This window comes from Erpetoichthys calabaricus, chromosome 5 (genome assembly GCF_900747795.2).
Source record: "Erpetoichthys calabaricus chromosome 5, fErpCal1.3, whole genome shotgun sequence".
NCBI classification, from domain to species: domain Eukaryota; kingdom Metazoa; phylum Chordata; class Cladistia; order Polypteriformes; family Polypteridae; genus Erpetoichthys; species Erpetoichthys calabaricus.
Window position 1 is genome coordinate 87006632 of NC_041398.2, and position 27632 is coordinate 87034263.

A 27632-nucleotide genomic window follows, 5' to 3' on the forward strand; every position below is an offset into this window, starting at 1 on the left:
CCGACCAAAATTACCCCAAGAGCGCAGAGACGACTCATCCGAGAGGTCACAAAAGACCCCAGGACAACGTCTAAAGAACTGCAGGCCTCACTTGCCTCAATTAAGGTCAGTGTTCACGACTCCACCATAAGAAAGAGACTGGGCAAAAACGGCCTGCATGGCAGATTTCCAAGACGCAAACCACTGTTAAGCAAAAAGAACATTAGGGCTCATCTCAATTTTGCTAAGAAACATCTCAATGATTGCCAAGACTTTTGGGGAAAATACCTTGTGGACTGATGAGACAAAAGTTGAACTTTTTGGAAGGCAAATGTCCCGTTACATCTGGCGTAAAAGGAACACAGCATTTCAGAAAAAGAACATCATACCAACAGTAAAATATGGTGGTGGTAGTGTGATGGTCTGGGGTTGTTTTGCTGCTTCAGGACCTGGAAGGCTTGCTGTGATAGATGGAACCATGAATTCTACTGTCTACCAAAAAATCCTGAAGGAGAATGTCCGGCCATCTGTTCGTCAACTCAAGCTGAAGCGATCTTGGGTGCTGCAACAGGACAATGACCCACAACACACCAGCAAATCCACCTCTGAATGGCTGAAGAAAAAACAAAATGAAGACTTTGGAGTGGCCTAGTCAAAGTCCTGACCTGAATCCAATTGAGATGCTATGGCATGACCTTAAAAAGGCGGTTCATCCTAGAAAACCCTCAAATAAAGCTGAATTACAACAATTTTGCAAAGTTGAGTGGGCCAAAATTCCTCCAGAGTGCTGTAAAAGACTCATTGCAAGTTATCGCAAACGCTTGATTGCAGTTATTGCTGCTAAGGGTGGCCCAACCAGTTATTAGGTTCAGGGGGCAATTACTTTTTCACACAGGGCCATGTAGGTTTGGATTTTTTTTTCTCCCTAAATAATAAAAACCACCATTTACAAACTGCATTTTGTGTTTACTTGTGTTATATTTGACTAATGGTTAAATGTGTTTGATGATCAGAAACATTTTGTGTGACAAACATGCAAAAGAATAAGAAATCAGGAAGGGGGCAAATAGTTTTTCACACCACTGTATGTAACCAATTCAATTAAGATAATGCAGCCAATTTTAATTTATAATATTAGTAAAGAGTTAAAAGCAATTATGTTCTTTCTGTTTTGTTTAAATGAATATGAAACTTTACACTAATGCCTCAAAAATTACTGAAAAATATAAACAGCATCAACAAGTAGCAACAAGGAGAATACTTTGTCAACAGCAAAAATATACTATTTTATTTTCAATATCAATTTCTGGCTCCAGACAGATATTTCACATACATTACTGTGTTTAAATGGCTAGGAACTCTGATGTAGCATTGGTTGAAGGTAATAGTCTGCTCTCTCTCCTACATGCTGCCCACCCAGGTCTGCCTCCCCATTTATCAGACTCCTAACTGAAAGTGGAGGAAGGGTTTACTGGTAGACAGACAGATGGAATAGACACCAGAATGAAGTGACTGGTCTGACAGTGGAATATTGAATATTTTCTTGTCACTTTGTAGACTGTGGACAGGTATGCTATGCTGGGCTCTAGTGAGAAACCTTATCCCATTTTCTGTTTCACTCAAAACAGTGAATTTATTAGCGTAACGAAATATTCAGTAAACTCTCACAGATTCAGATATTTATCCTTTACAAATTTTCCATGTTTCCCAGTTTTCTCTGGAGAATATAATTTCCTCCAAAACACAAATACATGCCTTCAAATGTTTACATTTAGTAAGATGTTTTTGTACACACTATAAGATAGACTTGCATTTTGTTTAGGAAGAGTTACTGCCTTGTGTCCATTTCCATCAAGCAATGTTTCAGCTATGCTCTTGAACATACAGTATGGTCTGGGCATGGAATTAAAAGTACAGAGAGAGAGAATACTTCTTTTAAAGCCTAGTTCCCATTTTATTTACACCGAACTTTTCAGAAACATTTCCAGAACTATACAATGACTTAAGTGGCTCACTATGTTCCTGCTCCAAATGTCGAAACCACACTAGCAGGAACATCTTCAATGAAGATCTACTGACATTGTGTTTACTGATGCCACTTTACCCATGACCCCGACTTAGGAAACATAGGACGACTGCTGCTGGAGAAGGGATTTACAATGGAATAACCTGCCTGCAGTGGCAGTAAGAGAGAGAGACAGAGAGAGAGAGAGAGAGAGATAGATAGATACAGAAGGTGGTTCTATATTCTCAACCAATTTGTACTGTGTTTTAAGAGAAAGGAAGCTGTGTTGTATGAAAAAGTGCCATGATTTTGTGGAGCTGGGAATGTAACATGAGTAAATAAGTGTTCTTTACCTGTGCTTAATGTTTCTAATTAGTGCTCAATAGCTTTAGTAATGGCTGTTCCCAACTATAATAGTGGAAAGTAGGATATTCGACTGGATTTATACAGAATAAGAACCTCAGTTCTTGTCATCTGCAAACACTTTATCATTATGGTCACAGCACTGCTAACTCTACATTGATTTTTTTAGTACCATATACAATGAAATACTTGCTTGCATGTGCCCCTTCAGACAGCGAACATAGACAAAAAAAAACACACACACACACAATAAATAAATGAATATAATAAGTAAATAAATAAATAAAACCAGAATCCTAGGAATAAATAGAGACAGTGGCAGAAGTATATGTGCAGGTAGTAGTGGAGGTGACACAAGGTTACTGATTGTTCATGAGTCTGATTGCAGTTGGGTAGAAACTGTTCCTGAACCTGGAGGTGCACGTCCGAATGGACTTTAGTCGCTTCCCCGATGAGAGAAGGGTGAAAAGTGACAGTGCAGAGTGGCTGGGATCCTGCCTGATACGGTTCACTTTCCTGAGACAGCATGTAGTGTGGATGTCATGGATCGCAGGGAGCTGTGTGCCCGCGATCTGCTGTGCTGTGTTCACCACACGCTGCAGAGCTTTGCAGTCCTGAACTGAGCAGTTGCTGTACCAGGATGTGATGCACAGCGTACCTACAAAATAATGTTACTTGTAAAAATAAAACACTTGAAAAATTAAATGAGTTACTAGCACAATTCACTAGATTCAATTTTCTGAATTAGCTTTTTTCAAAATTAGGGCTGTGAGGGAGCTGAGTTTATCCACGAAGCATGGGGCACCAGTGTGTTTCAGAATATACTCACACAAACACATACACACATACAGGCCAGCTGGCAGTTGCAAAGAAACCTAACCCAAGTATTTTTGGGGTGTGAGAGGGAATCTGCAGCACTTATAAAAAAATTAAAAACACAAACAAATAGATTATGTGCAATTAGAGTGAAGCAACCTCATCAAGTTGATCCAGAGTGCAGTTAACAGTAGTACTGTACCACTAAAAAATACAGACTGAAATACAGGCGGACAGCCACAAAAGTACTTTCATAGAAACATTGAAGTCTCAAGCATAAACCTAAAAAATGAACAAAATCCTGAACTAGATTAAATGGGATCCATAATGTATGTATGGTGATTTTGTTTTCTTTGACTGAAGCAGGTTACTTGTTCTCATATCATGTTAGTAGTTAGCAGTCATATTAGTAGTAGTTATAATAAAATGTGATCCACAGAAGGAGTTAATATGGATAAAAAGAAAAAGGATAGCACACATTTAAGCATGCAGACTCTATATTTATTATGTTCTGTTCTCCTTAATTACATTTTAAAAGGAACTATTTTATCGTTGATGTTCCCAATGTAAAATATTACCATCCTGAACTTAAATCACATCTCAGGTGATATTTAAGCGCCATAGACTAAATCTTCTTCCAGTTTACTCCGACAAGCTGTTTCCAAAACCTTAATTTCCTCTTTATTTAATTCCTATAATTTTATTGTCAATTGTCTTCCTAAAAGAATTGCTTTAAATGTTTCTAAACACAATGACCACATACACTACCAGTCAAAAGTCTGGGCACACTCAGAAATTGTCATGTTTTTGATAGAAATTCATAGCTATTTTTATCAAGATAATATTATATTGATTTAAAAATATTGCCAAGACATTAATTACTAGTGTTTCTAATGGCTAATACTGCTTAAAATGAATTTCAATAGTAAATAAATAACTCAGGGAAGCTGGCCTAAGAGCCAGAAAAAGGCACATCTGAAACTGGCAAGTAAAAATAAAAGATTAAAGTGGACATAAGAACACAGACTTTGGACAGAAGATGCCTGGATAAGCATATTATGGTCAGCAAACCAGAATCATCTTTTCTCTGTTACGACGATGCTGGATTTGCTGTGTATTTAAAGAAGAACCCAACCGAGGATCTGTAAGATGTGTCCTTATCCTCCTGTGCACTTGTGCATCTGGGCCATACCCTTCTTTTTTACCCTGGTTAGATCCAGTTTGCCCTTTTCTCTCAAGACAGTAATAAGACACTTTTGTATGAAATTTTCAGTTTCTTGGCAATCTGCTGCATGCAATAACATTCATTCTGGAAAAAAAACAATAGACTGGCATGTTTCTTTACAAAGCTGTCATTTTGAACCCAGAACTGAACTTTAAGAATGCCTGCACCTTGAAACCCAAGTGAACACAACAACAGGGTTCAGCAGTGCTAATGCACCTACAAAGTTTCTCTAACAATCAATTAGCATGTATACATGACTATTTAAGGATAAGCTAAGGAAGTTGACCATTAGGACATTAAATGAATGGCTGCTGAAAATGAAACTCTGTTGTCATATGTGAATAAGCAGTAATAGCTAATAGAAACACTGGTAATGTCTTGGCAATATTGTAAATCAATTTAGTGGTACCTCGATCAAAAAGGTATCAATCTTTTATTAAAAACATGAAAATTGTCTGGATGTGCCCAGGCTTTTCACTGGTAGTGTACCTCAGGAGGCCTGTCTACTCTGTCTTTATGTTCTGTTCATAATCATCATCAAAAAACACTATATCAGCCAACAAAACCTAGAAGTCAAACTCCCTAGAATTCACAACTGAATATTGATTTCTTCTTCAAGATCTCTATCAAGACTGAGATATTCTGAAGCGTATATTCTCATTTTTCTATTAATTTCTCATCAAACATACTGAGCATTGCTGTGCTCAGTCTACTTATGCTAAACTATGCTTCTTGTCTAAACAGTCACGTCCTGGTTGAAATCCTGTTTTCTTGTCTACAGCATTCAGAAGCGTTATTACTTGATAATGTTTTACAATATAGTACTCTACAGACTTAATATAGTTTTACAGGCCTATCTGCTAACAATAACACATAAAAGTATAATTTCTTGTAGTATGATACATGAATGAGAAGTGATAGTGATCACTACGAAGGACAGTATTAACCAGTTTTGTAAACCATAAATACAAACAGAGGATTGACACAAAGTTATCTGTATGTGTATATGTGTCTGAAACAATGTTGCTCCTTTACAGGGAGTTAATTGTCCCTTTCTTTTTTTTTTTTTTTTGTTTTGTTTAACCACGGGTAATTTAACGCAACACACTGTCAACATATACACCCTCGCATCTGCGGGTGAAAAAAAAGGCACAGCAGAGTCACATGACCAGTTCACAGCTTCTCCGACAGAGGACTCGTCTATTAAAATCAGTTCGCATTGGAGTTGATTTGTTTATTTGAAAAGAGAAAGCTTGTAACTTCAATCGATCAAGACAATACATCCATGAGCTTAGTGTAATCAACCGGTGAGTAAATTCTATACCATGCATGCTTTAACGTAGCGTCACGAAAAACGTAAAAGACAAACGTTTGCTCATAGTAAAGGTATGCTTTCAAAACAGTGTAACGTGATTGGGGCTGCATTCGTATGCTTTGAAAACAGTGCGACATGTGATTACGACTGCATTCTGCAAGTATTATAAGTCATTTCACTTCAGGTACAAAAAAGCTTGCTCATTGCACGTGAAACCCGAATTTCTCGCTGATAAAACATCGCAACAATGTCGAGTGGCGACACTACGCCTCCTCGACTTCAGCTAAATTGCTGTCGCTCAGTTATGACGCAGAGGGTCCCGGCTATCTTTGGAACACATTGTATTACCGTAGGTACAGGCAGGAACAGTCGATGTACAGAGATGCCGTTTTACCTTTACTAGCTAGTCGAAAAGTTTTATGACGAATTTTTAAATAGTACTTGCCATTTTTCACCCAGTACACCTCCAGGGACATCGGTTCAAGTCTCGTTCTGATCATGTGTGCGTGACACTGTTATGGTACGTGGTTTTTCTTACAGGTTGTACGAAGCAGGTCTAATGACGACTTCAGGATTTCTGAATATAGTTGTGTGCATCAGTGAGCTCGGCAGTGTTGTTGCACCTTGACCCCGATGCTAACGGGAGAGGCTGACGTTGGCCAACAAACCTTTATTGGAATAAACAGGTGCACAAAATGGTTGATGGAACAACACTATTTGGAAAATTCACGATTTTTATATTGACATATATTACTAATTTGCGCCATAATTGTATTAATGATAAGGTTAGCGGCAATATATCCTTTGATTGTTTTTCAAATTTAAATAAACATTCGACTTTTTCAGTGGTGCACTGACAAGGTTATGACCTGAAAACGGAGACCCAGATACCTAGTTACATTATATTTTTAACAACAGCTAAATACATCAGTCAAACTCAACTGTTTCACCAAAATAACATTTTTTTTTTGGAAAACTGTAAAGCTGTAGAGTCATGATTAGATGTAATAATAGGCAGCACAGTGGTAGTTAAACCTGGCAAAAGGGAGACAGGTTTGTGTTCCAAGTTATTTATGAATTTCCAGCTACAAATATGCAAACCATATCACATAATCATCGCTTCCATATGTAAGTATATACATATACTGCATGTATATGTATATGTGTGTGTGTATATGTATATATATATATATGTATGTGTATATATATGTATGCATGTATGTGTATGTATGTGTATATATATGTATGCATATATGTGTATGTATATATGTGTGTGTATATATATATATATATATATATATATATATATATATATATATATACAGTATATATATATAATATATAATACACACACACACACATTTGCACACTCACCAGAATATCTAAAAAGAAAGAAAAAAAAAACTTCTGACTTGGCTGTTACAGTAACAGGCATTATGCAGGCAGGCATATTGCCTTTGGTATAATGAAGCCCAAGAAGCACTTCTTGACACACTTCTGCTGAATGATTCTTTGGCTGAAAGTAACCAGTGTTAGTGTGTCAGGGAGAGGATGTGCATCATTGTTCATAATGGCACAGTTTTGTTTTCATTCTCTATACTACATCCAGGGGGTCCAGAGAAAATCACATTACCGAATCCGTCCTTTTTATTGGTTTATTGATTAAGTGGTTCTCTCATGAAGTAATGTTACCAGTCTACCACACCACAGTGTAGAAAATCGCACTGGCCATCACAGAGTTGTAGAAGATGTGAAGGGTGTCATTACCCACATTAAAGGAATGCAGTCTCCCAGAGCCTACTCTTCCCTTTTATGTAGATCCTCTTGTCTTCCAAGACCAGTCTAATCTGTCACTGATGTGGACCTCCAAGTACTCGTAGGAGTATACCACTTCTACATCCACGCCCTCAATAGTGACTGGAGATAGAGACTCTTTAGTGAGGCAAATGTGAATAATTAGTTCTTTGGTTTTGCTGATGTTAAATTGCAGACAATTCTTTCTGACTCTTACACTCTTGTTTTATGTCCCTTATCAATACACCCCATAAGTGCAGAATCATCTGAGAATTTCTGGAAGTGACATGACGTGGTATTATATTTATAGTCTAAAGTGTACAGTGGGTCCAGGTGGTCTTCCATAAGAGAACTCATATAGTCCAGGACCAGACTTCTAAAGATCTCCATCTAGTGAGATGCAAGTGGCCCTGGTGTATAGCCATTAGGTAAAGAGGCACCTGCCTTCAATTGCAGCAGGTACAATGCAAGGTGTTTTCCACAGCAGCTGTACTTTCTGGGGCCTTAGGGACAAATTAAACTGGTGACATAGAATATCACAAAGTTGGTCAACACAGGCTTTAACAATTTGAGGACTAACTCAGTTTGAGCCATGGCTTTTACTGTGTGTAGATTCCTAAGTTGTCTCCTCACTTGGTTATTAGTTATGGACATACTGATGGTCAGAGGTGGACTCATCACTGGTCATTTCAGTTGAACTGGCAGGAGTTGTTTGATTAAGTAGAAATGGTGTGAAATGCTGGCAGTGGAAGGGAAATTCTTTAAAAAAATTGGTTCAGGGCATTAGCTTTGTTTATATCCAATTTTTTTTCACCCTATAATCTGATTCCTTTCAAAAAACCGTGCATATTTAATTCTTTCATTGTTTGAAAGCATGACCATCTACTGTTTCACAATAATATGTTCTTGTTTTATAAAAGATCTATTTAAGTGTGATTACATTAGTTGAATATTATCACACTTGACCTTCCCTGTTGTCTTTACTGTTTCTGAGCCCACATGCTTTTTGCAAATATATTTTTTTTGGTGTGAGCCCAGATAGTCTCGTGGCTTAGCTGGTCACCAGGCATTCACTGATGCTTCAGACCAGGCTTCACTTAGTTAGTGTCAGTACCCTTGCTCTTTGCAAAATCTTAAAATATTTTTGTTAAATGATTATGTATCTGACCCCCGTGATCCTGTGTTAGGATATAGCGGGGTTGGACAATGACTGACTGACTGATTATGTATCTAGATGGCTATTTGTATATACCTTAAATCAGTTTGTTAATTGTAAACCAGGGCTACTCAATTACAATTTCAGTTGGGGCAGATTTTCAAACCAAGAAATTTAGCTAGGCCAGACATTTTTAGCAGCTGCTAAGCAGCAGGTAATAATAACAAATTTTAAATCAACACAAATGAATGTATTTAAAAACAAGTAATGTTTATTCATTGTTTCCCTTTAACATTTGGTCACATCTGACACAGGCACATAAAAAATGTATAAAAAAAGAAACAGCAAAAAAGCTATAAGTGAACAGAATCTGAGGTAGTAGCAATCCTTTTTTTCCCACTTTTGAAATAAAAAAAAAACAAAAAAAACATTTTGCTCACATCTGATCCAGGCACCTATCAAAGTACATAAAATCAAAAAACTGCACAGTATTAGTAATAACATTTGTTTCCCTTTTGAAATATGAAATCCTCCAGTTTAAATGGTTGATCATGATAGGCAAGGGATTTTTTTTCCATAGAACTTAGACTATTTCATTCACGCGGTAATCACTCATATGACAGAGTGAGTTCCACAAGAAAGTCTTTCCTGATGAAACTGTTTCACCTACAACTACCTGAGTAAATGTTTAAGAGCAAGGTACCATTTATTTTAATGATTTGTCTTTAAAATGTCTTTATACAGAGTTCTTGTGTGTCAAGTAATGAATCATTAATTATAATTATTACTATTATTATTTTTTTTTTACTGAATCTTATTTTCCATTGAAGAATTTATTGGTAACAGAACATATAGTGCACACGCCAAAATAACTGAAGTAACAACTAACAAAGTGGCATTTTTGATACCAGTTTAACAAAGTTTACTGTCCGCCATCAGTCACAAAGCACCCCAGTAAAACGATTGTAATACACCTTCAAGTTTAAAACGCAGACTTCACCACATTGCAGCAGGCAGTTGACTGCTCACACATGTTTACTGACAGACAGACTGGCATTTTGCATGGAGCATACGGTTAAATCAAAATAGAAACGGTATGCAAAGATGTGTGAACAGAAGGAGATCGGTGACAATAACACCATAGTGTGCTGTGCCAAATCAGAAGGGACAACAGAATTCCACTGAGCACAGATACATTCATAACAGGAGACCTATATGATGGACAGATGAATTTCAAATGTTTTGCATGCCTACCTTTTGTTTTGATGACTGGTTGTGTCATATTCAGCCCTTCATTCATTATTCTGGCACAAGCGTAACCAGCCTCTCATTGAAATTCACCATTTGGAGTACATGGCTGTCCCATCAGCAGTGCTGTGTACTTAGAAATATTTTCCCGTGCACATCCCGAAATCTGACGTTATTTTCACTGCGACTGCTTCGCACCCAGCACGGGATATAAACCAGCGGTTCAGGGATATGCAAGAGGGAAACCGTACCAACACATATGTTAACAGCACATCTCCTTAACAATTAAAAAAAATGGCCTTTTGCATCTGTTACAATATAATTAGATTAAAGTTCCAATGATTTCATTTGCAACTGGCGAACTATGTAGAAATGATAATCACCAAAGCCTATTTTTGGTTCCATTTGAGACCATTTTAGTTGCAGTCTGGAGCCCTGGCGAGACCACAGGCTAGGCCAATTGGAGGTTGCTTCTGGGCCACATGTGGCCTGTGAGCTGCCATTCAAATAGGCCCATCATAAACCAAGGATGTAAAGATTCCAGGGATGTGAAAGTCCATTCAACATTCCATTATCACATTTCAAGGAGGCGGCAAAGGTTAAAATAAATAAATAAACCAATAAATGCTAAATTGCCATCAGCTCAGTTATTATAGGAATCAATATCACTTATTTAGGCATGGGAGCAAACAAAATGGAAAAATATATGGTAATCTGATTTGTTTTTATCTTGTAAAAATAAACAGAGGAACACAGAAAAGGGTTTGGGGTAGCCACCCTGTATACTTGGTTGTTTCTTGCAAGTTGAGGCAAAACAATCAACTGTATGTCTTTCCAGATACGAGTCCAAGACAGAACTGAGAAATTGGAATTAAGATGTCTGTTATATAGGTGGTAGGTAGGAAGAGGAGGGCTCAATGGGACAGGAGGCAGAAATTATGTCTTTGATAGGCGGGTCATTGGAGACTGGAAGTGGAGGTTATGTATCCTAGGAGGTAGGTTTTCAGATGGTCTGCAGAGTGACAAAGATAGAGTGTTAGAATACAGCACCAAATCCTGTTCTGGCAGAGAAACACATTTATGCCTGTAAACTGTCTTGCATGCTTATGTGTGTGATAATCTACATTTTTGTTAGTAAATGTTCCATATGCTCCATATTTGTGATCTTGCTTAACTGAATTAAGTATGCAGTCTATGTTTTTAATTGACAGAGTTTTCTGAAATAATGAACAGTGAAAATGCTTCAATTAGTGAGAGGATTGTCTCTCCATCATATATTCGCCAGGGATGTCAAGCAAGACGTACCCATGAACAACTGATAAGACTTTTATTAGAAAAGGTAAGTTAATATATGAATGTAAATATAAATTAATACATTATGTAACAGTAGTTGAAACTCCAAAACCGCAGGAAATTCATTCTAATTTATTGTTGTCTAAAACACATTTTTAAATTTCATTTACTAATAATGTGATTGTTGTGATAATTCTGAGAGCATGAGAACAAATAATTAATCACCATGTTTTTGTGAAATACAAAGCAATATATATATATCTTTTCATTTTCAATAAGTTTGTAAATTTTGAAATCCAGTGCATTGTGCAATCATTTTATAATTTTACAAAATGTATTTGCCATTGGGCTATTGAGCAAAGGCCATTAACCTGCAATTGCTTTGTCCTGGGTGTAATGTTAACCCACATCCTGCCCTGCAAGCAGGTCCTCCAACTACAGGAAAAACTTGGGGGCTGGTGACAGGATTGGCACTCCAGCCACCATAAAATACCTGATACTGTTCCAGTGTGTTGATGAGTTGTCATCTGCTGCACTTGGGTTCATGGTGTGGTGGATGTGGCAACAAACTATCAGTACATGCTCTCAACCTGACACCTGTCATTTGCCTGTATATGAGTGTTTCCTAGATCTGTATTTTATTTGAATACACAATGCAAGGTCTGAAAATCTAAGTACACCATTAGAGTAGGATTTAGGAGTCATAGTGGACAAATGTTAGTTTGTGATGCCTGATGTGTGGAGTGCATGTCCAAGGAGGTTATGCTCAAGCTTTATAATGCCCTGGTAAGGCCTCACTTGGAGCACTGTGTTTCAGTTTTGGTCTCCAGGCTACAAAAAGGACATATCAGTGCTAGAAAAAGTTCAGGGAACATCGACTAGGCCGATTCCAGGGCTACAGGGGATGAATTATGAGGAAAGATTTAAAGAGCTTTACACAGAAAACCACAGACACAAGGAATATGCTGACAAATAGTGTGGTAGACAGTAGGACTTTAGGGACTTTTAAAAACTAGATTTGATGTTTTTTTTAGAAGAATTAAGTGGAACGGAACGTAAGGCTTTGTTGGGCTGAATGGCCTGTTCTTGTCTAGATTGTTCTAATGGCTATTTCCTACCTTGCTGCCAGGATAGACTATGGCTTCTATTTAACTAAGTTTGGATAGAGTGGGTTAAAAAATGGCTAGATGGTAAATGTTTATGGATTTAATTTACAATGTATCTCAATAATATATCGGTACGCTTATTTTCTTTGACCTGAGTAAATTTAATAAATGACATAAAGCAAATTATTAGCAAAAATAAGCTTTTCGTATATTTTATTTTTGTATCAGTTTGTCTTGTTTCTCAGTAAATCTAATAAAAAGAAAATATTGTCCTGTTACCACTCAGTTTTTAACTTGCATTCCAATAGTCAACTTAATATGACAGACTGCAAATGTTTACCTGTGTAATATAAATCCATGGTAGTTTGCTCCCTGTGATGAGACCAAAATTTAGTGATGACTACATTTGGTAGTGATGTTTTGATTTAATGCCAGTATAGTATTGTTTACACTCACCAAGATAACTGTATATGTTTATTTACAGTCATATGAAAAAGTTTGGGAACCCCTCTTAATTCTTTGGATTTTTGTTTATCATTGGCTGAGCTTTCAAAGTAGCAACTTCCTTTCAATATACTGTATGACATGCCTTATGGAAACAGTAGTATTTCAGCAGTGACATTAATTTTATTGGATTAACAGCAAATATGCATCATAACAAAATTAGACGGGTGCATAAATTTGGGCACCCCAACAGAGATATTACATCAATACTTAGTTGAGCCTCTTTTTGCAAATATAACAGCCTCTAGATCAGGCATGTCAAACACGCGGCCCGCGGGCCGCATGTGGCCCTTTGCAGGCACACCTGCGGCCCACAAGAGGTATTAATAGTCATACCCAAGTCAACAACCTGCCATGGTAAATGCATTGTTTGGATGCATTTGTTTTGATTGTAGAGTGGCGGTTGGTTCACTGAAGTTGCCATAGATTCTGTGGTAGAGAGAATTTATTTTTGAAATAAAATCGGAATGGTTCAATGGATATTTATAGTCATATTGATCAGTGACTAATCCTACCGCTTATCTGCAAAAAATATTGATTAGTTCAAGGTTAAAGGCGCTAGGGCTACTTGTAGTGAATACAGTAATCCCTCACAATATCGTGCTTCGACTTTCACGGCTTCACTCAATCGTGGATTTTATATGTATGCATATCTAAATATATAACGCGGATTTTTCACTGGTTCGCTGATTTCTGCGGACAATGGGTCTTTTTATTTCTGGTACATGCTTCCTCAGTTGGTTTGCCCAGTTGATTTCATACAAGGGATGCTATTGGCGGATGGCAGAGAAGCTACCCAATCAGAGCACGCGGTTAAGTTCCTGGGTGCTGATTGGCTCAGCGACGGAGCGCCGAATTTGATTCCGCTGCGTTAAGCAGGAAATCTTGTCTCGCTCATTCAGCATCAATGTGTTTCGCTGTGTAAATAAAGAGTTAACTTTTGTGCTCTTTTGTGTTTATCTTTGTGCATAGTCAAGCCCTTTATTATGGCTCCAAAACGATCTGCTCCTGCTGCTGCTTCAGGGGCCGTACCCAAGTAGCAACGGAAGATGTTAATGATTGCCGAAAAGGTAAAAGTTTTGGATATGTTGAAGGAAGGGAACAGCTACGCCGCTGTAGGACGCCATTACGGCATCAATGAGTCTACGGTTCTTTTATATTTAAAAAAGAGAAAAAGAATATAAGATCTATGGCCGCAGTGTCCTTTAACCAGGACATGAAACGAGTTGCAAGTGGATGTAATAAGGCGGTAGCCCGGTTGGAATCTGCTTTAGGGATTTGGATTGAAGACTGCTGGAAGAAGAACAACGGTGGTGCTGCAGAGTCGCCTGAAGAGGCTCCTTTAGAAGAGCTGTAACGCTCTCCTTTGTTGTGCAGTAAAATTAAACTCACCGTTATCGGACAAGTCATCATGTCATTGTTGGTGAGTAACCATAATTAATTTTCTACGTGCAGTACTTAGTACATGTACTGCATTTAGTGTCACTGTACACACATTTTACTGTATACAATTTTTCTTGCATTGTACGTATTTATTGCTGGTGGCTTGTCTGTCGTAATGGCTGTAACATATGTGATATTGGAGACGCTCGATATCTTTAAAATAACATTTAGGTTTTACTAGATATAAACAGAGTGTTTACATACATAATTTCAATGAATCTTACCTAATATCTAAGAGAATACAAAGGGTTTATGCTGTATAACTGTGCGGGAAATGTTTATAAGAGTCGGGGAGAGTTTATAAGAGTTTGAAATATATAAAAATAACCATATAAACATATGGTTTTTACTTCGCGGATTTTCACCTTTCGTGGGGGTTTCTGAAACGCAACCTCTGCGATCGAGGAGGGATCACTGTAATATAGTCAAATTCCATAGCAACGCTTGGCATTCACATTGACACTTTGCCGGCCAGCTTTTCTAGACCACCCCACAAACATGTTTGATGGGTATCCCAGTGACAGAAAATCGATTGTTTGCTTTCGGATTATAGACAGAACAGCGAGAGGTTCATTGTAAACTGAATTCATCATTCCTAAAGTTCTCAGATTCCATATTTCCTTTAAAATGGCTAGTGCTCCTCCAGCTAAGAGAAAAAGGAAACTGAACGAAGAAGGGCGAGTGTTTCAAGAAAAATGGGAATTACAGTATTTTTGCACAACAATAAATGGAAAGATACATTGTTTAATTTGTGACAACAGCATTGCCACGCCCAAAGAGTATAACATGAAAAGACATTATGAAACGAGCCATCGATCTTACAATAAATATGAAGGCCCAATGCGTGTTTCAAGACTCAAGGAATTGAAGGTTAACTTGAGACAGCAACAGACCTTTTTTACGAAAATTGAGAAAGGGAATGTTGCTTCCGTTACTGCAAGCTATGAACTCAGCCGAATGATAGCCATGAGTGGGAAATCTTACAGTGAAGGAGATTTTGTAAAGCAATGCCTTGTAAAAACGGCTCAAATCGTGTGTCCGGAGAAAGCACGCTTATTCAAAGATATCTCATTAACCAGGAACACTGTTGCTGAACCGGTTGATGAAATGTCAGGTGATTTGAAACAACAGTTGAAGGCCGCATCATCAAGATTTGAACATTTTTCTATTGCTATTGATGAGACCATTGGCATCACTGGAATAGCACAGCTTGCAGTTTTCATCAGGGCCTGTGACAGTGAATTTAATATTTATGAAGAACTGATTGAACTGATCCCCATGCATGACACTACAACAAGCCAGGACATCTTTGAGAAAGTCGAGCAGGTTCTGCATGACTATGGTTTGGATTTGAGTAAACTTGCATGCTTATCTACCGACGGTGCTGCGAATATGGTTGGCAGACATAATGGTGTTGCTGCCAAGTTACGAACAAAAATAGAAAACTCGCATCCAGATTCATCATTTGCACATTTTCACTGCATTATTCATCAGCAAAATTTGTGTTCAAAGATTTTAAAATTTGATCATGTGCTTAGTTTGGTCACAAAGACAGTGAACTATATCAGAGGTCGTGCTCTCAACCACAGTCAATTCAGCCAGTTGTTGGAAGATATGGATAATCAATTCACAGATGTTCCATTCTACACAGAAGTCCGCTGGCTGTCATGTCACAAAGTGCTGAAAAGATTTTATTTGTTGAGACAAGAAATAATTATGTTTTTGGAGATGAAAGGTCAAAACACAGATGAAATAAAAGATGAAAGTTGGCTCCAGGATCTGGCTTTTTCTGTGGACATTACTGCACAACTAAATGATCTTAATTTGAAATTACAACGTAAAAACAAACTCAGCACTCAGTTGTATGATGACATCAATGCTTCATTGCAAAACTAAGCTTATGGAAGTCACAGTTGTCAAATGAAAATTTAGTTCATTTTCCTAAGTGCAAAGAGCTGAAAAACACTTGCTAATACTGAGTCTGTACTTACCTTTGCTAAGTATGACAGTCACCTGGAACTGTTATCAAAGGAATTTCAGGAAAGATTTCGTGATTTCTCATCTTTTGAATACCACTTTGCATTATTCTCAGCACCATTCACCTTTGATGTTGTCAAGGCAGAAGAAAGCCTGCAGATGGAACTATTAGAAATGCAGTCGGATTCTACACTCAGAGCAAAGTATCTTGAAGTGGGGATACCTGGTTTCTTTTCATACCTTCCTGAAAAGTTTAAAAACCTCAAAAAGTTTGCCACAAAGATTATGGCAATGTTCGGTTCTACCTATGTGTGTGAACAGTTATTTTCCTTCATGAAATCAACAAAAACTTCTCAGAGAACAAGGCTGACTGATCAACACTTGTCATCTCTGATCAAAGTCGGAACTGCACAGACATTTCAGCCAGTTATACCAATAATTGTCATTAAAAAGAGGTGTCAAGCCTCAGGACAAAACACTAAAAATGATTGAACAGTTGTAAATAAATGTGTTCATTTTGAACTGTTGTAATTTTTGTACAATGTATTTGTTGCTGTTGTATACAAGTCTGTGTTGCCATTTTAAACTTAGTTTTTTTTTCTTTTATTAAACTACTTCATTACCTTACATTCATGAATGTGGCTAGCCACTAAACCATTTGTATGCACATCATACGTTTCTAAGTTTAAGTAATAAAAATATTCTACAATAATTTTTATTAAATGACTTCAATTAGTTGTTGTGTGTGGCCCTCATGACAACACAAATGTGACCCATATGGCCCTCGGGCGACCCTCAGTTTGACATGCCTGCTCTAGATGCCTCCTATAGCCTTTGATGAGTGTCTAGATTCTGGATGGAGGTATTTTTGACCATTCTTCCATACAAAATCTCTCCAGTTAAATTTAATGGCTGCCGAGCATGGACAGCCTGCTTCAAATCATCCCATAGATTTTCGATGATATTCAAGTCAGGGGACTGTGACGGCCATTCACACATTCACATTGTACTTCTCCCTCTGCATTAATGCCTTTGTAGATTTGGAACTGTGCTTTAAGTCATTGTCTTGTTTGAATATCAAACCCTTGCATAACTTCAACTTTGTGACTGATGCTTGAACATTATCCTGAAGAATTTGTTGATATTGGGTTGAATTCATGCAACCCTTGACTTTAACAAGGCCCCAGTCCAAGAACTAGCCACACAGCCCCACAGCATGATGGAATCTCCACCAAATTTGGCAGTAGGTAGCAGGTGTTTTTCTTGGAATGCAGTGTTCTTCTTCCACCATGCAAAGCGCTTTTTGTTATGACCAAATAACTACATTTTGTCTCTTCAGTCCAAAGTACTTTGTTCCAAAATGAATCTGGCTTGTCTAAATGAGCATTTGCATACAACAAGCGACTCTGTTTGTGGCGTGAGTGCAGAAAGGACTTCTTTCTGATCACCCTGCCATACAGATGTTCTTTGTGCAAATTGCGCTGAATTGTAGAACGATGTACAGATACACCATCTGCAGCAAGATGTTCTTGCAAGTCTTTGGAGGTGATCTGTGGGTTGTCTAAAAAAAAAAAAATTAAAAAAAAAATAAATAAAAATAACCATTCTCACAATCCTGCGCATTTGCCGCTCCTGTATTTTTCTTGGTCTGCCAGACCTGGGGTTAACAGCAACTGTGCTTGTGGCCTTCCATTTCCTGATTACATTCCTTACAGTTGAAACTGACAGTTTAAACCCCTGAGATAGATTTTGTAGCCTTCCCCTGAACCAGCGTTTTTCAATCTTTAAGTATTTGCGACCCGAGTTTTCATAACAGTTTTAATCGTGCCCCCCTAATGTTTTTTGAAACCCTAATAAAATTTATTCCTATATTTTTTGCTGCCGATACACAGCTACAAGTTTAAAATTTCCCTACAAATAGCGAAATTACGCCACATATGGCAACATTCACGCCCCCTTTTTTGTTACTTAGGGGGCGCGCCCCACAGTTTGAGAACTGCTGCCCTAAACCATGATACTGAACAATCTTTGTTTTCAGATCTTTTGAGAGTTGCTTTGAGGATCCCATGCTGTCACTCTTCAGAGGAGAGTCAAAGGGAAGCACAACTTGTCATTGACCACCTTAAATACAATTTCTCATAATTAGACACACCTGTCTATGAAGTTCAAGGCTTAACGAGCTAATCCAACCAATTTGGTGTTGTAAGTAATCAGTATTGAGCAGTTACATGCATTTAAATCAGCACAATTACAAGGGGGACCCAAATTTTTGCACAGCCAGTTTTTCAACTTTGATTTAATTTCATACAACTAAATACTGCTTCACTAAAAATCTTTGTTCGGAAAACACCCCAGTACTCAAATGTTCCTAGGAAATGAAAGACATACCAGTATTATTTTTTTTTGTTGAAAGTAGTGTAAATTATTATGCAGGCTGAGAGGGGTTCCCAAACTTTTTCATATGACTGTATATACAGTATATTTATAACATACCTGTAGTTTTTTTTTCTTTACTTGTTCCATGGCTCCTAGCAACTGTTGTTTGTCTGTACTAATTTCCCTATTTAGAAGCATTAGATATAGAATATTTTGGAATCTTTTTGGAATTAAATGTAAAATGCATTTGAATCCATTCAACCATTCATTTGGAGCAAGACATAGACAATAGCCAGGTTTAGGACACCATTCTCTCGTAGGGCACACAACTTGGATACGAAACCACACTTCGGCTAATTAATATCTCAAAAATCCTTAACATTTACTTCTTTGATACTGAAGCCAGAAAACAAATGCTCACAATATGAATGTACAATTTGCACAATGATAGTCTGTGGACAGAAAATCAGTCAGACCTGGGGATCATGGGGCTTTGAGGCAGCATCACTAACAGCTGTGCTACCAACGCAACTAAAGTTATAATTCCTTGTGTATATGAAGCATGTAGATATAATGAAAGATGAATGAAGATATGGTTAGGTGCAAGTTGTGAAAGGTGCTATGAAAACTGAATACTGATTACTGTACTTCACTATTGTGCTTACACCTTCTTTACTTTACATGTAAATTGCAGTTTGCTGCCTTTCAACAAATAAATGTTTCTTATTCTGCCCCTCCTATTGTGTAGCTTGCAAAGCTCAACAGATATCTAAACAAAGTGATAAATGAAGAGTCAAGCACTGGAGCAAAGTAAACAAACTTTACTTGAATGTCTTGCTCTGTATTAAAATCACCAATATTGTGAAACTGTGATAACATACTGTACAAAAAATCAACTAATCAACCACACATGTTTCCTTAAAACAGATGCACCATGTAGAACCTCCTAACATACGTATTGATTTGACTATGCCACTTAACACAAAAAACATGCAAAGATATAAATTCAATATACACATTATAAAGGAGTTCATATATTGATAATAATAATTATATCAAACTGCTTGCAAGCAGTGCTTTCCGAAAGCTCAGTATAGATAGTTAGAATGAAACTACATAACATTTGTAAAAGCCTATGCTTTTAAAGGCTTTATTGTATGAGAACGCAATGAGATTGCATCATTTAGGATGGAATGTAATTGTAATGCTGAGGACATAATGTGAGTGAATCTTTAATGACGACTCAAAATTGTAACAACGGGAATGACTCAAGATTGCATTGTTACAGAACAGGCTGCAAAGCCATTACATTTCTGTTTTGGTGCTAAAGACATTTTAACACACATATGGAAACAGCTGCAATAACCTGATACCATCTATCTTTTTTTTTTAATTATCCTATCAACTAATCAATTAAACAGATTTTCTATAGTCTGCACATCACTAATGTACTCAACTTTTTTTTTAAGCTTATTTGATACTCACAGTTCAGGTATAAACTGCTATTAACACAAATATTTTTCAAGTTTGTAACATAGTTGAGATTGTATATTAGCCTGCATCTATGACAACTATCATTAACAGTATATTCTGCCTGAAATACCCAGCAAAGTATTCCACTTCCTCTTATTGTTTTGTAGTGAACTCATACCTATAATACTGAGTTATGTATTAGTATTTGTATACGTTTCATGATGTTAAAGATTTATTACAATATTTGCAACAAATTGGCAGATTTGTTAAATAGAATTATTATCATTTATCTGTATTTTGACACTCAGACTGGAAATATAATGACTTAAAATTCTGTAGTTTTAATTCATTTTCTTTACTGTAATATGTATTGAGTAAAATAGATATTTATGTTTCAGTATTTTTGTTCTTTACTGGTTATTGCAGTTAATGTAAAGATGATGTCCTGTATTAATATCAATTTTATGTTATAAATAATTATTACAGTTTAGTTAAACTAATTTAAAGTGTTTGTTCTGTGCAAAAGTAGCACCGCTCTTCTGTGTTAAAATTCTATTTATTTTCAATCGAAGGGAAAATGCCCAGAAGACGGCTGGGATGAAAGTACTATTGAATTATTCCTTCATGAGCTTGCAATTATGGACAGCAACAACTTCTTGGGAAACTGTGGAGTTGGTGAGAGGGAAGGGAGAGTATTTTCCAGTCTAGTTGCAAGAAGACATTATAGGTCAGTATTCAGTTGTCTACTTATAAGTCAGTTGTTTTCATCACTATAAAGTATAATGTCTTAATTTCAGCTGCTCCCTAGTATTACTTAGGCTTCTTGTTTTTTCTTCTGTGTTTTTGTATATATGATGCATTAATGTATGCTGCTATTATCATTTTAATTGTTTACTGTATGATTTCTGTACTGTAAAGAGATATATTTCTCATCATCCTGCAAAATCAGGTTTTAATGTTATTTAACCTAAAAAGTACCTGGATGCAATCAATTACCTGAAAAAAATGCTGGTAAGAAACACAATTAGATAGGTAACAGTTGAGGAATGGATGTAACCATTCTGGAGTAACTGTCTGTTTTCTCAGGTTTTTATGTTTTTAAAAGAAAAATATTTAAGCACCTTCATTTTTTACTGTCTTAAAGGTTTTAAGTGTTTATTTTAATAAAAAAGTGACGGTGTGTTGAATGGGGGTGTGGTTGGGCAGCAAAGACCAATATGTTTTGAGTAATTTGTATTGGATACTCAGAAAAGAAGCACTATTCTTAATATTGAGTTTATGCATTTATGATTGTCTTTATGTATGTTTAGCTGGCAAGGTCACATGGTAGCTAGAGTGTCAAAAAACGCAAAATGCATTTTAAACCGTTCATTTTCTATATGAATTTTCAAGAAATAATTGCATTCATATTATTTTAAGTAAGATAGTCATTCATTTTCATTTTTTGTATGTAGTAAATGTTGTTTTGGGCAGGCTCAAAGCAATATGCACTTTTAGAAATATTTAAATAAATATAAGTATATAAATACTGTTGTAAGATTAACAACATTATTAAGTTCCTGCAGACTTTCACATACATAAGGCTGTTAATGTAAAATGTAACCAGTGCATTGATCTGAGGTAAGGGGCAACTGGGGAATATAAGTAGCCTTCAGGCACAATTTAGCTGTAAGCATAATTAGTTATGCTGTACAAATTAGCTCAGGCATTCTGTCATGTTGGTACACCTGTTAGTAGTTGTGGGATTATCATATCAAAAGGTTGTTAGCGGTCTCTGCCTGAAGATAATATCATCATAATATTTCTTTTAATGTATGGTTTCAAAAAATTATTCTTTGACTTTGACAAATCTTGTTTTGTTTTATATTCAAAACAAATTCAAGAATAATTTAGTGAATAATGAAATTCATATTCTAGAAATTGTTTGTATCTGATTTACAATGAAGACAAAAATTATTTTGATTTGAAAAGTATTCATTTTCTTTACTGTAACAAACAAAAATGTTCTTGCCATTTAGTTAGATTAGTTAGAAACATAAAGCTTTATCTCTCATGTTTGTTAAACTCCCAGCAAATGACAAAACATGTTTATTGTGAAAGCTAGCAGTGCTACCTGACTAAGACAGATTGAAATCTAATTAATCAATGTTAATATTTGCAGTGCATAATGCAATGCACACTGTATATCTCTGTTGTATGCCTTTTGTTATGGGATTCATAAAAGTAGTGCTAATGTTTGTGATGGACCATCTGTTGAAATGACAAATGTGATGCATTTTATTACTAAAAATGTTTGTGATGCGGCATCTTTTGGAATAACAGAGACATTGCAGCTAGATGGACACTTATCCTTTTATTAAGGTGGATTTGGGAGGGAACTGATGGAACAACCATTTTGGCAAAGGTAGAAAAAAACAACTATAGGCAGACATATCTTTAGTCAAAAAATGATAAACAACCTGACAGGAAAACAAAATTCTGTATCTGGGAGTACATGTCTAAAGGGAAGTTTTTCAGTAAGGTAAAGTGATGAAGGTATATCTGTTCAACACCATCCCTAACCAGAAGCATAGATGTGATAGCATGGTGTTATGGCACTCATTTTAAATGGTAGGAATAGGGGCATGTGAGGATTGCAAGTGTAATTAAAGGTGCCAAATTAAAGCAAATATTTTGTGAAAACCAGTTTTAATCCACAAATGCTTTTATTCTGAGATAAAGAACAATGGACACACTTGTGTACCCAAAACAACATGGAGACTGGATGTATTTCTTTGAGTAGTCCAGAGCTAAACCAAACCATGAATTCAATGAAAAACAATAGAAAGACATGAAAATGGGGATTTACTGACTGTACACATCCAGTCTGAAGTAACTAGGCCTGGTCTGCAAGAATGGAAATCTAGATTCCCAAAGTCCATTGCTTCAAAGCATTCTTTTCATTTCACAGGTACTTATTCAATTTGTAAGTTTAATCGTGTGAATAATTAAAGGTATTTCACTTTTACATGCTAATTATTTTTGTTACAGAAAAAACAACCATATTTGTTTGGTGAGGATGCTATGTAAATGGAAGGAAAATAAGTTGAACAGATTATATTTAAGGTGCTATCCTAGCACAATTTGCACTTGTTGTAGCTGTACACATGTTTGGTAGAGTGAAAATGAGTGTTTTCTAGGCAAACTATATGTTTGAAGAAAATTAAGTAAAACTGCCAAGGCCTAGTATACCAGGGTCTTCACCACTTTTGCATTTCAACTGACTGGCATTGAGGGTGACCCTTACCTTTCAACCCACATGGTGGCTCCATGAGACATTTTCAGGCTGAGCCTGACCAGGAGTACAGAGGTGGCCTGGCCACCGAACACTCGCCAGCAAACACCATTCCTGAGCCTGCAGAGATGGTTCAACCATGTAGCTTGGATGTGCCCTAGTACCTCCCTTGGTAGGTGTACAAGGCAAGGCCCCTAGGGACAATTTAGGGTACCGTGTCTCTCGGCTGTCCTGGGAATGTCTCGGTGTTCTTCATGGGAGGATCAGCTACTTGCTGATGATAGGGAGGCCTGGTCAGCACAGGTTAGCATTTTGCTACTTGCAACCTCAACCTTTACCAGGAAAAACTGATTGAAAGTGAATAAATGAGTGAATGAATGAATGAATGAATGAATGAAAAAAAAATATGTTCCTGTACTTTAGCAGACTTTGGTAGGCCACATAAACAATTGGAATCAATTTTTTTAATTGGCATGATTATTACAATGAAGCTGAGCCTTACTGAGCCCTAATACACCCAAATGAACAAACATGTTCAAAACAGCTTTGCTTAAGAGTAAAACAAAATGAGTGTTCTCCAGAATTACTTCCTGGTAATTCTTTTTGTGTAGGTGGCCATGTGTTTGTATAAACAAGAAGACAAGTGGCAACAAAAAACAAACACTTTATAAGAGACATTTATCTTAAGTACATTATTGAATTTAATCCAGTTTACCTTGCTATTGGCTTCATAAAACTATAGTTTATCTTGGCAAGTAGGAGACATGAAACAGAACGTGAATGGTGTGGTATTCTGTGCAGGATGCACAAAAGCAACTATGCATTTTGTCACATTTGGGAATTATTTTTGGAATAGTGATCTAGCAGCATGTCTTTGGAATGTTCGAGAACAGCACAGTCTCAAAAAGAAAAATATAGACTGAGACTGAAAGAAAGCGGATAAAGACTCACACAGAAGATATCGCTGTGCTTGATAGGACCTTCAAACCAAGCAGTATAAGCTGACAAAAATTCCTGCTTTATTTCACACCTGTTACAAAAAAGTTTATATCCAGTGGACCGATTTGGTCGTGACCCGAAGTAATTTTCCCCATAGAATTGTATGTAAATACAATTAATCTGTTCCGGACCATATGAGCTGTATGTAAATATATATACACTTGCTCGCGCGCTCTCTCTCTCTCTCTCTCACTCTCTCTCTTGCTCGCGCTCTCTCTCTCTCTCTCGTGCTCTCTCTCGCTCGCTGCACAGGGAATGCACAGGGAGAGACTGAACACGTGCATAAATCATCGGCACATACGAACCGGAAGGGAAACTGGCTTGTTCGTCACCCGAGTGTGTGGTCGTGAACAGATGCAAAAGTTTGGCGAACTTTTTGGTCATAACCCGATTTGTACGTGGTTCGAGACGTTCATAACCCGAGGTTCCACTGTACTTAATATTTCTGCGCTGTATGAAACAGTAGGTATGGTTAGTGCTGCCATCTCACTGCTAAAAAGTCATGATTTTTAAATTATGGCACACTATCACATAATTCACCAATTATGGTACACCTAAATTATTCCACACTGTCCATGTGGAAATTATACTGTCTCCCTTTTTCCCATTTTTTCTACATGTCTTGTTGGTTTTTTTTCCACATCCCAGAAAATACTTGGTGTATTTTGATTAGTAACAAAAAATTGTGCCTGTATGTGGAACTTTGCACTACCATGATGCAGTAATTGGAGTGTATGATTATGAAAAGTGAATAAATTTTGGGCCTTGGGGCTAGCCATTGTGTATTTTTGTTCTATGGAATTCCATATTTTTGTTCTATGGAATTTATACAACATTTGCCACATTAATTACTGTTAAACTGCAGATATAATGTTTGCCTTTAAGTTTGTATCACCATGGTTGCCTGTTACGTCCCAAAACCATGCAAAATACAGTAGTTTGATTATCAGTATGAGTGGGTATTCACATGAATGAGCCCTACTATATTATTATTATTATTATTATACACTACAGGTCAAAAATTTTAGAACACCTCAGTTTTCCTTCAAATTTAATTAGTTGAAATGCAATGAAGGCATTTTTTCTTGACATTATTACTGGCATGTACAACCTTCTAGAGTGTAGAAGATGTAGTAACACAGTCTGTTCCAACTCTGCTTTAAGAGGGTTTTTAAGTAATCAACAGAAGTTAGGACACCTGTGCAAATTCTTTGCTTTGCTTCAACTTGCAAGGCTTAATTTACTTTAATTGCTGCAGAATATATGTATGTTGTAACCTATCAGTTGTTCCCTGAAGAAGGCCTATTTGAAATATTCTGAAATTTCCTTCTTCAATTTTTGCTAACCTAAACATTAAATTTAAACCTCTGGCAGTTTACTACTTAACTTTTCACCATTTTAGGACATTTGTTGCATTTCAATAGATTAATTTGAAGAAAAACTGAAATGTTCTAAAACCTTTGAACAGTAGTGTATACGGTATAAGGCTGCTGATTCCTGCCATGAAATCAATGCTACTGACAAAGGCTCCTATTTTCTGTTCAAACAATGGGTTGATGGGCAAATGGATTTCTAGGTTATTACCTGAAGGATTAAAAATATAATTGTAATTGATGGATAAAAAGTAAATTAAATATACTAAAGAATATACTGTCTTTTTGTTCCAGACTCATCCATGGCATTGGAAGATCAGGAGATATTGCTGCAATCCAACCTAAGGCTGCTGGTTCCAGTTTACTCAACAGAATAACCAATTCAGTAGTGTTGGATATGTTAAAGATTGCAGGTATGTGATTTTGGCACTTTCTTTATGAAGTGAGTTTTTATTTTATAAGTATATTTAATATTTCAAACCATACGAGTCAGTGTTACCTTTAAACATAAGAATTTGTTTTTATTTTTGAAGCACTTTGTTTATAGTAAGTAAACTCAAGATTTACATCTGTTTATTTACATCTGTTTAGCATCATATTTACCTTTCCTGTCATACTGCATTCATAACAACTGTTTTATGTGTCTTCTACTTCTATATTTAGTATAAGCTTTAGTAAGAAAATATGTAATTGTATGTATTGCTTTACAGTATAGCCAACCCAAGCTTATAGTAGTAATCTACAGTATATCTCATAATGCAAAAATACCTTATTTCATTTCCATTTAAAAATGACAAACTTTCAAATGAAACCAGTATATTTTTTGATAACATGTACAGTATGTACAGTACACTATTATTTATTATATTAGTGGCTGAGACACTGTCCTTTAAACCAAAATGTTGCTGGTTTAATTCCTGCCTCAGCTTTATTATGTGACTCTCTAGTATTTGCTTACCCTGCCTCTGTTCCAACTATAAAGTATATCTGTAAAAATGTATAATGTGTCCTGATCTTCTAAGCCACCTTTAACCAAGGCAACTATCAACTAAATATGCAACAAAAAAATAAAAGTAATATTCAAAACTATCTAATTTATAATTGATTATGCGTGAAAATGAGAGATAGATAGACAATCAGAATAAGTAGTTCTTAAACGTTAATGTGTGGAGCTCATTTAGAGTACAGTGATCCCTCGCTATATCGCGCTTCGCCTTTCGCGGCTTCACTCTATCGCGGATTTTATATGTAAGCATATTTAAATATATATCGCGGATTTTTTGCTGGTTCGCGGATTTCTGAGGACAGTGGGTCTTTTAATTTCTGGTACATGCTTCCTCAGTTGGTTTGCCCAGTTGATTTCATACAAGGGACGCTATTGGCAGATGGCTGAGAAGAAACCCAACTTACTTTCTCTATCTCTCTCTTGCGCTGACTTTCTCTGATCCTGACGTAGGGGGTGTGAGCAGGGGGGCTGTTCGCACACCTAGACGATACGGACGCTCGTCTAAAAATGCTGAAAGATTATCTTCACGTTGCTACCTTCTGTGTGCAGCTGCTTCCTGAAGCGACATGCTGCACGGTGCTTCGCATACTTAAAAGCTCAAAGGGCACGTATTGATTTTTGACTTTGTTTTTCTCTGTCTCTCTCTCTCTCTCTCTCCCTGCTCCTGACGGAGGGGGTGTGAGCTGCCGCCTTCAACAGCTTTGTACCGGCGGTGCTTCGCATACTTAAAAGCCAAACAGCCCTATTGATTTGTTTGCTTTCCTCTCTGTTTCCTTTGAAGAGGAAGATATGTTTGCATTCTTTTAATTGTGAGACAGAACTGTCATCTCTGTCTTGTCATGGAGCACAGTTTAAACTTTTGAAAAAGAGACAAATGTTTGTTTGCAGTGTTTGAATAACGTTCCTG

The 27632-nt window shown here is 36.7% G+C and overlaps 2 protein-coding genes across 3 annotated transcripts in view; one reads left to right on the plus strand and one right to left on the minus strand.

The window, feature by feature from the left end:
* The window catches only part of pi4k2b (phosphatidylinositol 4-kinase type 2 beta), a 78483-nt gene extending 72215 nt beyond the window's left edge, over positions 1–6268 (minus strand). Inside the window, exon 1 of the mRNA XM_028801745.2 lies at positions 6149–6268. Coding sequence (XP_028657578.1) covers positions 6149–6203 — 55 coding nt within the window. The 5' untranslated portion in view covers positions 6204–6268. The remainder of the gene's footprint in view (positions 1–6148) is intronic.
* sepsecs (Sep (O-phosphoserine) tRNA:Sec (selenocysteine) tRNA synthase) overlaps positions 5539–27632 on the plus strand; it is a 55096-nt gene continuing 33002 nt past the window's right edge. The window contains exons 1-4 of one of the 2 annotated variants that reach the window (XM_028801743.2): positions 5539–5695; positions 11113–11240; positions 20646–20800; positions 26014–26132. In XM_028801743.2, coding sequence (XP_028657576.2) covers positions 11127–11240; positions 20646–20800; positions 26014–26132 — 388 coding nt within the window. In that variant the 5' untranslated portion in view covers positions 5539–5695; positions 11113–11126. Of the gene's footprint in view, positions 5696–6079; positions 6224–11112; positions 11241–20645; positions 20801–26013; positions 26133–27632 lie in introns of those variants that run through there. The other variant, XM_051928634.1, reaches the window with a different exon arrangement.